At 43.0% G+C, this 13,965-nt stretch overlaps 1 protein-coding gene across 1 annotated transcript; it reads right to left on the bottom strand.

Moving 5' to 3' along the window:
- Positions 1–867: 867 nt before the first annotated feature.
- LOC306734515 (serine protease FAM111A-like) lies at positions 868–13,729 on the bottom strand (the record flags this gene model as incomplete). The annotated part of the gene is made up of 10 exons (XM_079215872.1): positions 868–3,281; positions 3,383–3,436; positions 4,022–4,141; positions 4,438–4,518; positions 7,825–7,861; positions 10,968–11,137; positions 11,578–11,760; positions 12,114–12,250; positions 13,379–13,538; positions 13,676–13,729. 10 exons carry the CDS (start codon positions 13,727–13,729, stop codon positions 1,482–1,484), a joined length of 2,796 nt encoding a protein of 931 aa, XP_079071998.1. The 3' UTR covers positions 868–1,481.
- Positions 13,730–13,965: the final 236 nt, after the last annotated feature.

Genomic DNA, 13,965 nt, shown 5'->3' with positions numbered 1-13,965 from the left:
CATTCCTGAGTGTGTTCTCTACTTTCTGCCTCACTTGCAGTCTGTTGGTGGTGTGTTTTTACAACTTTGCACTCTGCAAACAGCACACACACACACACACTCCACAAAGCAAGGTTCATATATACACTTTTCTCTGCATTATCTATCTTTTATATGTATGTTTTATTTCTTATAATAAAAGCTTTCTAGAACTAAGGTGTTTTAACCTGGTGGTAAAGTACTTATATAGTGTGTTATCGCTACAATATAATCCATGGTTGATGTATGTGACTGATATAATCTGCACTACGATGTCACTCCATGTGTACATGCTTTATAAAGCAGTCTTAAGGTCAAGAGGTCACTGTAAGCCCGGGGCCACTGCTGCATGTCTAGGGGAAGTAAGAATGACGTGCTTGTCCCCTGACGGTCACATGTGTCCTACGCAGAGGGGCATTCGCTTTGTGCAAACAGGGGATATATATTCCCAAGTAAGTAAGGAATTAGTAGTTATTGATTTTTCAATATTTATCTCTGTACTTTTTAGCAAAACATTTTCCTCGTTAGCTTGAGTTTTACTTCTTAACAGGTGTTGCAAACTATTTATCTCTTACCCTTTTTATCTTGTGATGAAATAACTCTACCGTAACATCACGGCCTCTTTCAGGGCCGAGCAACTGTAACACGGAAAAGTAGTGTGACTGTAACCTTTAAAGTTTTATTTTAGCTGCACCAAAGACACCATAACGCTGCTCTGTAGTCATTGCAGCCATGAATACAAGTTCATTCTTCAAACCCCCTGTTTAGACTGAGGAGTGAATAAAGGGGGAACTATAACATGACCCTGACAGAATGGAGAAAAAGACAGAAAACAGGTTTTGAGGAGAACTAAAAGTTTTAATATGATGCAAACAAAATACAACAGATGGAGAGACCGAGGCCAAAGTAGTGAGCAAAACATGAAATATGGATGAAAGGATGAAACAAAATGGCTGCTAAACCACAATTTCAAAGCAGATGGGTACAAGTATGCAAACAATAAAAATATACACAAAAATACACCCAAAAGCATTAACCCTGCCAGTTTTAAACACGTGATTAACGTTGTGATTTGAAATAAACAAAACACAAAAACAGTACTTTGTTAGATTTTGTGAAAATCACCATGTTTTTGTTTAAAATGACGAACAAAACACAACACAACTACTTGGTTCTGTTTAGGCAACAAAAGGAAATGAACAGCGATCTCCTGGGTGTTTTTTAAAAACATTCACCATTCCGACGTCCCAAAGAGTCGTGTTAAACTGATTCGTAATCATGAGTGTACAGTTAATAGCACTCATGATAATAAAAACATTGTAGTTGTAGTAGATACATTTCCAGCATAAATGAAAAGTCAGTACAAAAGAAGAAGCACAAATTAGGAATCATAAAAATGTCAACTAGTAATATGATCCACTGGACTGGTGTGTTATGACAGTTTGATGGAGGACCCTGATTACTTATTCAGTCATCATTGGCTCGTCGGTGTCTGTTGGGTCTCTATTGTCTGTTGGGTCGTTGGTGGAAGGTGCATTGAGTACTTTCTTTAGGTCTGGGTTTCCCTTTGCTTCCTCCTCAACTCTCTTCAACAGCTTCTCATCTCTGGTTTCCCTCAGCTTTCTCACAAAGTCTTTAAATATATTAAGCAGAGGATGGGCAAACTCTATAACACTCTCATCTGATTTTGGATACCCGTAGAAAAAGCCACCACTGTGTAAACCAAAAACTCGACCATTGGCATCAAACACTGGAGAGCCAGAAGCACCGTGGTACATGAAAGTGTTGTAAGTCACCAAAACATCTGCACGTGGGTCATTTTGGATTGTATGATTGATTGAGTGGAGAGTAAACAGCCAATCCTTGTAGTCATGTAAGTTACTGGTGACAGCCTCCTCCCGCTTCTCTTTCTTAATGATACATGTTGGATCCATTTTTTTTAGGCCTCCTGCCGGGTGACCAATAAGACAAGCTTCAGCATTCAACGGCATTGGACCAAATCTCGTCAGGAGCCCTGGTGGCACCTTGATCTGCTTTGTTTGTGTTTTGGGGTTTAATTTACAACCCTCAGGATTGAGCTCAAGTATGGCATAGTCAAGCTCACACTCACTGTAGTTAATCAACCTTCTATTAACGAGAAAGTAGTGACACTGTGTGTGCGGCTCAGGAGCTTCATAGTTAAAGAAAGCATACACCTGTACATCCTCCTTCAGCTTTCCTCCTTCTACACAACCTTCCAATATGTGCGCGTTAGTCAGGATGAAGTTATCGAACAGAACAAAACCTGTTCCCTTAACATTCCCAACAACCACTTTGCAAACTGATTCTCCGAGTTTAATCAGCTCCCTGACTCTGTGCACTTCACTGAATGAGTGCTGGATCTTTCCAAAGTCTTCCTTCCTCAGGTCAAGTGCTTTCTGGTAAGAATCACCTGGGAATCTCCTCTCCATAAGTTCTTTCAGATCTGGGAACTGCTCACACAGTATTTGGTAAATCTCTTCATTGTTGACATGTGTGTCTTTGTTTGCCAATGCTGTTCTGACACTGGTTCCTCTCTGCTTTAGTAGATTTAAGACAGCTGTTGTATCAACGTCAGTCTTAGATGTACTAAACGCCGTATTCTGCTCTGTATTCGTGTCACGCTCACGCCTCTGGTGTGAATTTGATGCACCAGGGATGTTGCCTTTTAGAAGACGCAACTTGAACCTTTTTCCATCTAGGTTGTCAACTTTTTGAGTGCATTTAGTGACACGGTGTCGATTCTCATTATCGGACAGAGTGAAGTTGCTAAGATTATCAATGAAGCGACCGTCTCTTTGCAGAGCCTCTTCCACAGTCGTCCCCTTCTCCCCATAGACACACAGGTACTTGAACTGTTTGACGGCATTGCTTCTGAAAAGCTTCTTTGTTTTGGCGTTTAGTCCTCCAACTGTATCAATGTAGAAGACAGAATACTTGTCTCTTGAATGCACCGTTTTGTAATCTTGGTCTTGGGCCACCTCAACCTTTTCAGATTCACATCTTATGAAGAGAGATTCACCTTCACTGATACAAGAACAAGGGAAATGTGTTGCAACAGTAACTGCCCTATCCTTTTTAGCCAACTGAATCACAATGTTTTTATCTTTAAACTTCACCTCCTCATAAGTTTTACTTGATTGTATCACCTTCAGCACTGTGCGAGGTTGATCACAGGTAATAGAGTATTCCTCGCGGTCGGTAGGAAGGAAGTTCACTGTAAAATTATGTTGTAAATGTCCATCCTGCAGGAAACCAGAGTGAGAAAATACAAGTTACATATGTCCTTATTGATGAAATAAAAATGCAGACTTTTTGTGCACACAGTGCATCCCAGTCTACTCACCATGGAGTCATCATCATTCTCCTCCTTCACTCTCATTGGGCTGTGGCTAACAGTCTGCAGGATGAAAAGGGGATTTAGATCCACTGTTACAAAGATTTGACCTAAAATGTTACCCTGTGGCGTTTCTGTTTGTATCTCACACTCATGCACATGCGTGTAAAGATGTGTGACGTGAATCAAAGTCCTACGAACGGTTTCAGGCTGTTCCAAAGATAAACAGTTGGTGACAGTGTAACCTAGTACCTAAGTGGTGACTATGGAAAGCCTAACAGCAACTTTTTACACATAATGCTTTAATTTAACTCAGCTGTATTGTTAACATCAAAATCTAAACAAAACATGCAAATTGTCAATGACAAACCAATAATATAACTGCTTTTAAATAAAGAGAAATGCATTTAATTTCGGGGCAGCTTAGGTTGTATTTTGAGACATTTGGGGAGGATGGGTAAAAAGTTAGTTGAGAGCCCGAACGGAATAGTGCAGACGATGCAGCCGGACTTAGAGGGAGTAGGCCGACTAATTACATCTTGAAGGATCGGCCACAACAATAATCAAACATTAATTTCTTCTTAAACCATCTCAAAAACTTCCAAATGTATTTATTTTTCAGTCAACTCATGAACCTGCAGAACTCACCCGAGATCCTGTAGCTTCACCTGGCCGAGATCCTGTAGCTTCACCTGGCTGAGATCCTGTAGCTTCACCTGGCTGAGATCCTGTAGCTTCACCTGGCTGAGATCCTGTAGCTTCACCTGGCTGAGATCCTGTAGCTTCACCTGGCTGAGATCCTGTAGCTTCACCTGGCTGTGTCACAGTGGTGGTCAAACTCAAAAACTTTAACATTACTCGTCATCGTTCTTCCATTCACACACTGATGGCAGGGGCTACCATGCAAGATTCCACCTGATCAAACCACCGATCCTCTGATTGAAGGACGACCCTGCTCTCCTACTGAACCACAGTTACATCCATAAAGAAGAGTCTTTGTTTACCAAACATTGCGGCAGCACAACATATTGACTACAGAGAATTGTAAATTAGCTTTTACTTACTTTTTTCGTGAAATAGGAGCTGATGGGGTTGGGGTTGGAGTTGGGGTTGGACTTTCTTTGCTTTTTGTGAGGCATCTTCACCTAAAATTACAATAATACCGTTAGTTGTAACTAACATCCTACACCGGAAATATAAAAAGAGTACACACACACACACACACACACACACACACACACACACACACACACACACATACACATATATATATATATATATATATATATATATATATATATATATATATATATAAATAAATATAGTCCAGCTATGATGTGTATACAGGTTTAACAGGATTGGCAGAGATTCAAGATGTAAACAGAGACTTGAAGAGATATGTACTATATTACACTACATTTCATTTAGCTGACGCTTTTATCCAAAGCAACTTACATGTTTGCTCTCTACACCGTAGACACAGCAACGGGGAGCAATTAGTGGTTAAGTGTCTTGCTCAAGGACACAACAACATGGACTAGCAGAGCCGTAGCACAAATCACCAACCCTCTGATTGAAAGACCGGCATGCTAACCACTTAGCAACAGGCGCTGTTAGCTTATCCGAAGGTCTGCACAATTACGTAAAAGATATCCATCGAGAACATTTACTTGATTACTTTGTCATTACCTGACAAATTTCCGTGGCATGAAACTCAGTCATATCAAGTGATGAATCTTTTGTGGTAGAGTAATTTAGGTTTAGGTTAGGCCTACTTTATGCAAGTAGCCAATAGTAAATGTATGACATGGCTCAGTAACATTTAGTTTGTCATGTCAGTGGTGGTGTGATGTGCAGGACAGACAATTAGACAACATACATCAACATGCTTTACGTTGCTCTATAACACGTGAATACAACATCATGTAAATGTCATGTAGATCAGATGCTGTTTGTCACATAACACTGGCTGTCTGTTGCCAGTAGGTGGCGCTGTGACAGAGTGGAAATAGGCTCATCAACATCCTCAGGCCGTGACCTTTATCAAGCATGGCCAGTTTGGGGCAGATTGAAGCAAATCCAGTGGAGTTACATGAGCTTGTTTAATGGAAATTCTCAGAAAATGGCCGCCACGCCACGGCTGTGCCGTTTCTTCAAACGTCAAACTTTTGATAACTTTTCATCACTAAGGTCTTTACATTGTACTGACGAAATTTGAAGTGGATCTGATGAATTCCCTAGGAGGAGTTTGTTAAAGTGTAGTACCTAGAAATGTACAAAAATAAATGAAAAATCACACAAAAATCAAAATGGCCGACAGCCGGTACGGTTTAGAGCATGGTGCCAAGAGACTTGCTAAAAGTGTTTGTGTTACACGTGCATAACACATTTCATATATTTAGGGGTAATGTAGTGCTGGGGCTGCACTTTTGAAAATGTGTAGGGGGCGCTATTCAGGCAATTTATAACGGCCATGCCAAAAACCCACAACAATGATTTAAATAAAATAGGCCCTGTCCACACTACTACGTCTCCATTTTAAAACAAGCATATCTTTTGCTACGTTTACACTGAGCGTCCTCACGACGCCGGAGTTTTAGACTAGAGCACCGAGGGCGAAGGAAAACACTGTATTCACCACATCAAACTATCGAACACCGACGTAACTCTCTGCAACATGTGTGCTCAGGGAGAGAGAGAGAGAGAGAGAGAGAGAGAGAGAGAGAGACTGGGCGGGAAATGAGAAGAAGTAGAGGAAGAGAGAGAGAGAGAGAGAGAGAGAGAGAGAGAGTGGGCGGGAAATGAGAAGAAGTAGAGGAAGAGAGAGAGAGAGAGAGAGAGAGAGACTGGGCGGGAAATGAGAAGAAGTAGAGGAAGAGAGAGAGAGAGAGAGAGAGAGAGAGAGAGAGAGAGAGAGAGAGACTGGGCGGGAAATGAGAAGAAGTAGAGGAAGAGAGAGAGAGAGAGAGAGAGAGAGAGAGAGAGAGAGAGACTGGGCGGGAAATGAGAAGAAGTAGAGGAAGAGAGAGAGAGAGAGAGAGAGAGAGAGAGAGAGAGAGAGAGAGAGACTGGGCGGGAAATGAGAAGAAGTAGAGGAAGAGAGAGAGAGAGAGAGAGAGAGAGAGAGAGAGAGACTGGGCGGGAAATGAGAAGAAGTAGAGAGAGAGAGAGAGAGAGAGAGAGAGAGAGAGAGAGAGAGACTGGGCGGGAAATGAGAAGAAGTAGAGGAAGAGAGAGAGAGAGAGAGAGAGAGATAGAGAGAGAGAGACTGGGCGGGAAATGAGAAGAAGTAGAGGAAGAGAGAGAGAGAGAGAGAGAGAGAGAGAGAGAGAGAGAGAGAGAGAGAGAGAGACTAGGCGGGAAATGAGAAGAAGTAGAGGAAGAGAGAGAGAGAGAGAGAGAGAGAGAGAGAGAGAGAGAGAGTGGGCGGGAAATGAGAAGAAGTAGAGGAAGAGAGAGAGAGAGAGAGAGAGAGAGAGAGAGAGAGAGAGAGACTGGGCGGGAAATGAGAAGAAGTAGAGGAAGAGAGAGAGAGAGAGAGAGAGAGAGAGAGAGAGAGAGAGACTGGGCGGGAAATGAGAAGAAGTAGAGGAAGAGAGAGAGAGAGAGAGAGAGAGAGAGAGAGACAGAGAGAGAGACTAGGCGGGAAATGAGAAGAAGTAGAGGAAGAGAGAGAGAGAGAGAGAGAGAGAGAGAGAGAGAGAGAGAGAGACTGGGCGGGAAATGAGAAGAAGTAGAGGAAGAGAGAGAGAGAGAGAGAGAGAGAGAGAGAGAGAGAGAGAGAGAGACTGGGCGGGAAATGAGAAGAAGTAGAGGAAGAGAGAGAGAGAGAGAGAGAGAGAGAGAGAGAGAGAGACTGGGCGGGAAATGAGAAGAAGTAGAGGAAGAGAGAGAGAGAGAGAGAGAGAGAGAGAGATAGAGAGAGAGAACCCATGTTTATCAGTCTACTTGTACGTTAATTATTAATCTGAACATACATTAGTATTAAAACCTCATTTTAACAGCAAATGTATATTAAACATACAGCATGTACATATTTTCCCATCACATTCTTCAACATTTTGTTTTGACCAGAGAAACTCTGTTTGTTTGTTTGTAGTATTTGATTGAAACCTTTGAACTCTCCCGAGACATAGAATTATTTCCATTACCAGAACAAAGATTCAGAGGGAAATGCTGCTTCTCTGTGTAATCATGGATTAGGGTGTTGGCTCTGTGCGATAAACCAGGAAGTGACAAACACACGTTTTTACACAAACAGAAAACTGAAAGAAAGTGTAATTGTTCTTCTAATTTCTAATCTGCTGGATCCCCTTTTCCCACCGTTTCTGCTCAATGTTAAATGCTGATGTTTCTAGCTGAGATAATGTGTTGTTGTGTATCTAATGTCTTCATGAGAAATACCATAATAATAAAAAACATACTGGAAGAAAAGAATCTGGAAGTCTTACCTTGACCTCAGCTGACTCAGAGGGAAGCAACCCGAAGCTGAACAGAGGCATAAGTTCCGGTTTGCTCCTTATATCTGGCCGGGTTTAGTCCCACCTCCCTCGCCCTCAGCTGACCGGTCTTGGTTACATCAGGGCCACACCTTTTGGAAAAGTACTGGCATGTAAAGAAAAAAGCATGGACGTCTTGTTTCTGCTTTGACTGCAAATAAAAAAATTTAATAAAAAAGGAAAATTAGCAATCAAATACGGGGAAGGTTGGCCCCCACTGATGCAGATAAAAATAAATAAAAGTTGAAGCGCTGCGGGCCGCATTTGAAAGTGCGTTTTTTAAGGCGCGGCAGCTCAGATGCAGCGTTGGAGAGGGGAATTAGGTGGGTTACGGGACTTTCTTGGGGGCGGTGGGGAGGCAAATAAAATAGTATAAATAATGTTATGACTGACACATCATTCAAAAGATTACGCCAAGATTAAGTGAACCATTCTAAAATAAATTACAAATAAAAGGGGAAAAACTACTCACATAATAGAACTTGCGACGGTCGGTTCGTGTGGGGGTGTGGGCTCTGAGTAGGATGACTGCCAGCCACAAGGGCCTCAGATATAGTGAAACAAAATAAATTAAAAAATATATACTTTTCAAAGCTTCAATGAAAAGGTACGATTTTTGTCAATTTTCTTTAGTGAAAGACCAAGAGGATAAACAGCAAATAATTTTTTTGTACAGCCTGTTTTGCTCATATTTACTAAGGGTGCCAATAATTCTGCAGGGCACTGTAACAGGACAATAATATAATAATAAATAAAGGGCTAACTAAAAATAAATATGCCATCACAGAATGCAACCAAATGAAAACAATTCAGGCCTATGCAGAAAAAGCAATAACAAGGTGTTACAGGTTTATGGCAAGAAACACCAGCCTGTGGACATGTTCTGGCTTGAGAGGTGAGCGAAGGCAGGTCACTACATTTCCCCCAGTGCTAAAGACCCTCTCTGAGGGGGAACTTGTGGCCGGAATGCACAAGTACTTTTTTGCCAGCTTTGAGAGTCATGGGTAGAGCCTCTGGTGTTCCCTCCACCAGTCCAGCCGTTCCTCCTCACTGTCAAGGTTGGCACACTGTATGTAAGAGTGTAGCTCAGATAATACAGATGGTTGTTCCTGATGGGGAGAGGATCTTGGTGCGGTTCGCACAGCGGTCTTGAAGACATGCGTCAACATGCTTTACGTTGCTCTACAACACGTGAATACAACATTATGTAAATGTCATGTAAATCAGATGCTGTTTGTCACATAACACTGACTGTCTGTTGCCAGTAGGTGGTGCTATGACTGAAAATAGGTTCATCAACATCCTCAGGCTGTGACCGTCATCAATCATGGCAAGTTTGGGGCAGATTGAAGCAAATCCAGTGGAGTTACATGAGCTTGTTTAATGGAAATTCTCATAAAATGGCCGCTTTGATGCCAAGAGACTTGGAACCATGAAGAAGAAGAAGAAGAAGAAGAAGAAGAAGAAGAAGAAGAAGAAGAAGAAGAAGAAGAAGAAGAAGAAGAAGAAGTGTTGGGTCCATCCTCCACAGCCTCAGCGTGGGGATCAGTTGGGCTCATCTCCTTGAAAAGAGTATGGTAAATAAGACATGAATGCCAAATGTAATCTAATGAAACATATTTAACATCCATATCAAGAAAGTAGATTACAGCACATTTTAATCCATTTCATTAATTTATAATAAATTCTGTATGTAATTACAATACTAACTAACCATGCGCAGCCATCTCAGAAGTAAGTCTGGTTTTGATTGGACCAACCCTGCCTACACTAACGTATCTCAGCTCAAACCGTGGATCAACAGCAGAGGCCATGTCCAGCAGTTCTCAATCCGAGGATCTCTCATTGCATTCTCTAAATAAAAAAAGAACATGAGATTCATATGTAAAATTAAAACACAGAATAAAACCTTATATCCACTCTTCCTTTTTAATGTTGTATTTTCACATGTTCTTTTAAGATGTTTTATTTTTTATTATTGATCTTACTCACCTATTGCTGGATGGAGCCTGTAGCCAAAGCACTGGAGCCTAGTCCATTTATTCAGAGAAGCTGCCTTGACGATGGTAGATCTGTTGTCTGTTGTTATGCAGACAAGTCTCTCCTCCTGCAAGCTCCAAGAGGCCATCGCTTCCCTCAGTCCCTGGGCGATTGACTCTCCTGTGTGGTCTTGTGGGAAAAATGACGTCTGCAAGCATCGACTCTTCATTGGAAAATTACCATCGATGTAGTGAATTGTCTTGACCATTTTCCTGAAGCCTTCATTGCTCACAGTATTTATTGGACACATATCTTTGGCCAAATGAAATGTGATTGCATCCGTTATATCAGTGTGTCTCTGGGAGGTGGATGGATACGCTGTCACGCTGTGCAGGGTCGCTGTTATAGTTTTCTGGGTTAACGTTGCACATGGACGGAGATTCACCGAGGTAGCGGTAGCGTTAGCTTTAGCTGTGATGCATTCGTTGTGCTGTGGTTTGTGGTGATTTTTGAGGTGATTTAACAAGTTAGTTGTGTTGCCATGTGGCGCAGACACAACTCTAGCGCACTCTGTGCAGATGATTTATTCTTGCTTCACATCACTTGCCCTAAATCCAAAAAACTTCCAGACAACAGATGATGCTCCTTTTCGACGGACTAGCTCCTCGCCTTCTGCTCCTGACATTTGCTTTACCTTTCCCACGACGCCCTACGATCACCGTCTGCTCTCTGTTCTGTCTCTCTACTCTTCTTCTAATACCGGAGTTGACTGCAGTGCAGACAGAACTTTTTTGAGGCTGGCGCTGCAGGGTGCGCATCATGACACCTCCCATCTCGTTCTCCCGTGGTGGTTGGCTGACTGTCAGTTGAGGAAGCGCTTGATTTGATATGTAGCAGAGCAGCATTTTAAACGTCAATATTGCCAATGATCATGCTCATTTAATCGTGGCAGCCAAAAGCGTGATCGCGATTACAATTTGATTAATTGTGCTGCCCTAGGACTGGGGCACAGCCCTGAGGAGTTTCCGTGCTGACTGTGAGTTCTCCCATTCTCACCACCTCTGGTCCGTCAAGGAAGTCCCCAAGAAATCCAGTTGCAGGTGGATGTTGGCCACCTGAGGTTTGCCAGCTCCACAGTCCGCTTCATGGGCTGGATCGCATTGAAGGCAGAGCTGTAATCCCCAAAAAGAGCCTGAGCAAGAGCCTGAGCAAGTGTGGAGTAGAGTGCCAGGGACAGGGCATCATCCAGCGACCTGTGAGGCAGCCTGTCGGGGGTCCAGGAAGTCTGGAACAACAGAGGTCATGGATTGAAGAACCAGCTTTTCTAGGCACTTCATAGCAACTGGGGTAAGTGCCGCTGGCCTGAAGTCATTCAGCCTGTGTATGTTTGGTTTCTTTGGGACTTGAATGCCCTTGGGGACTATTTCCTGTTCATCTGTTGAGGTTGTATGGAAGATGGGTGTCTCTGGCCTCGGTCCCACCAGTCATTGTGATGGATTGGATTTCCTGCCACATACTCCGTGTGTTCGCGTCTAGGTAGCGGCAAGTTTTTTGGGAGTATGCCCTTGTTGCAGCTTTGGTGGATGTGCTCCACGATGTCCTCAGACTTGAAAGCTGAACATCGTATCCTGACCTTCATACGAACATCTGCATTAAACCAACGCTTTTGGTTGGGAAAGACACAAATAGTCCGGGAGGGGACTTAGATTCAACGTAGCTACTAACAGACTCTGTGTACTCACGGATGTTTTCAGTGGCCTCTTTAAAGATGTTCCTGCCAGTTGCCTCCAGCCAACCATGCAGGTCTGCAAGCACTTCATTCCACATCTTCACCGTCATACAGAGACTGGGTTGACTCTTAGCCTCGGGCTGTAAATGGGCTGTAACAGGATTGCCAGGTGGTCGGACCTGCCAAAACAGGGTTTGGGGACGGCAGTATATGCTTTCTTTATGTTACTGTAGCAGTGGTCTAAAGTGTTGTTACCTCTTGTAGGGAAATTCACAAACTGGTGGAGTTTAGGCATCGTTTTCTTGAGATTACAATGATTGAAATCCCCCAGAACTACGACAGCGGCATCCGGGTACGTATTCTCATGTCCACTGATCATAACGTGCAATTCCCTGAGTGCGTTTTCCTCGTTGGCGCCGGGGGGCACATACACAACACTCAAAATGATGCTCTGCAGCCTTCTTGGCAGAAAGAATGGCCTACACCTTAGTGTAATATATTCCACATCCTCAGAGCAGGACTGGGATATTACCTGTGTGTCAGTACACCAGGACTGTTTGACGAAGATCACGTTTCCTCCCCCGCGGGTTTTGCCACAGTCCGCGGCTTTGCGGTCGGCTCTAAAGGCTTTGTAGCCCCCCGGTGTTATGGCCTCGTCAGGCGTCGTCTCTCCGAGCCAAGTTTCACAGAAGCACAACACAGAACAGTCCCGAATATACCTTTGTGTAGCTATTCGGCAGAAGAGCTCGTCCATCTTGTTTACTAGAGACTGTACGTTAGAAAAAAGTATCACCGGGAGGGTTAGCCTTCCTCTGTGAACCAGGCGCCGGGGTCTCCGCTGGACGGAGAAGCCCCAGGCTGCAGCCGGTCTCGGTGTAACTCCACCATGATGATGTAGCTCCGGGAAGCTATTGAGCTCAACAGGGTTGAAGAATCCCTTGTCGCCAAGTTCTCCTTGGTGCAACAAGGTCGCCTTGTCATACTTAATTCTGGTCCTAACATGCCGCACAGATGGAGAATGTAAAGACAACAACAAGTAGATAGATGAGTAAAGCCTCACTTGGAGGACACCGCAACGTCGCACAAAGGTGATACAAGTTATTTGAGGTTTTCTGACTCTGTGAACGTCACTGAATGAGTGCTGGATATTTCTATTATCAGGGAATCTCCCCTGCATCAGTTCTTTCAGACCTGGGAGCTGCTCACGCAGTTCTTCACAAATTTCCTCAATGTTTTTCTCTTTGTTTTCCACTGCTGCGATGACGCTGGTTCCTCTCAGCTGCTCTACATCTACGACTGCCGTCGTGTCACGCTCACGCCTCTGGTGCGAGTTATCTGATGAGATCGGGGTTGCCTGCAGATTTATGTTTGATCTCTTGTTTCGTGGAAGACACAACTTGAAACTTTTTCCATCTAGCTTGTCAACTATTTGAGTGCATTCAGTGACACGGTCTGGATTCTCATTATCAGACAGAGTGAAGTTGCTGAGATTATCAATGAAGCGACCGTCTCTTTGCAGAGCCTCTTCCACAGTCGTCCCCTTCTCCCCATAGACACACAGGTACTTTAACTGTTTGACAGCATTGCTTATGAAAAGCTTCTTTGATTTGGTGTTTAGTCCTCCAACTGTATCAATGTAGAAGACAGAATACTTGTCTCTTGAATGCACTGGTTTGTAATGTTGGTTTTGGGCTGCTTCAACCTTTTTCTTTTTGTGTGATAAGATGAGAGATGTACCTTTACTGATACAAGAACAAGGGAAATGTGTTGCAACAGTAACTGCCCTATGCTCTTTACCCAACTGAATCACAATGTTTTCATCTTTAAACTTCAGCTCCTCATATTTTTTACTTGATTTAATCGCCTCCAGCACTGTACCAGGTTGATCACAGGTAATAGTGTATTCCTTGCGGTCGGTGGGACTGAATTTCACAGTGAAATTATGAAGATGTCCGTCCTGCAGGAAACCAGAGTGAGTAAATAAAAGTCCTTGTTGATGTTGGAGAATGGACTTAGTTTACCAAACATTGCGGCTCATAACACAGATTTTGTTAAGTATTGATGACAGAGAATTGTAGCTGAGCTTTTACTTACAACTATCTTGCAATAGGACCTGATGTTCCCCGTGTCTTGCTTTTTGGGAGGCATCTTCAACTAAAATTAAACAATACAGTTAGTGGATGTCAGTAAGACATCTTTGAACAATCAACTGAAATTAACTAACTAACAGCCTACACCTTCAAATATTATTTTAGTAAACACACACACACACACACATATATATATATAAAATGTTCATGAAAAATACCATAATAATAAGAACATACTGTAAAGGAAAGAATATGGACGTCTTACCTTGACTTTTCTCTGAACGACGGAAGGCT

Source organism: Taurulus bubalis, assembly GCF_910589615.1.
Source record: "Taurulus bubalis genome assembly, chromosome: 3".
In the NCBI taxonomy this organism is placed as follows: Eukaryota; Metazoa; Chordata; class Actinopteri; order Perciformes; family Cottidae; genus Taurulus; species Taurulus bubalis.
This window is presented reverse-complemented; position numbering and strand designations above follow the sequence as displayed.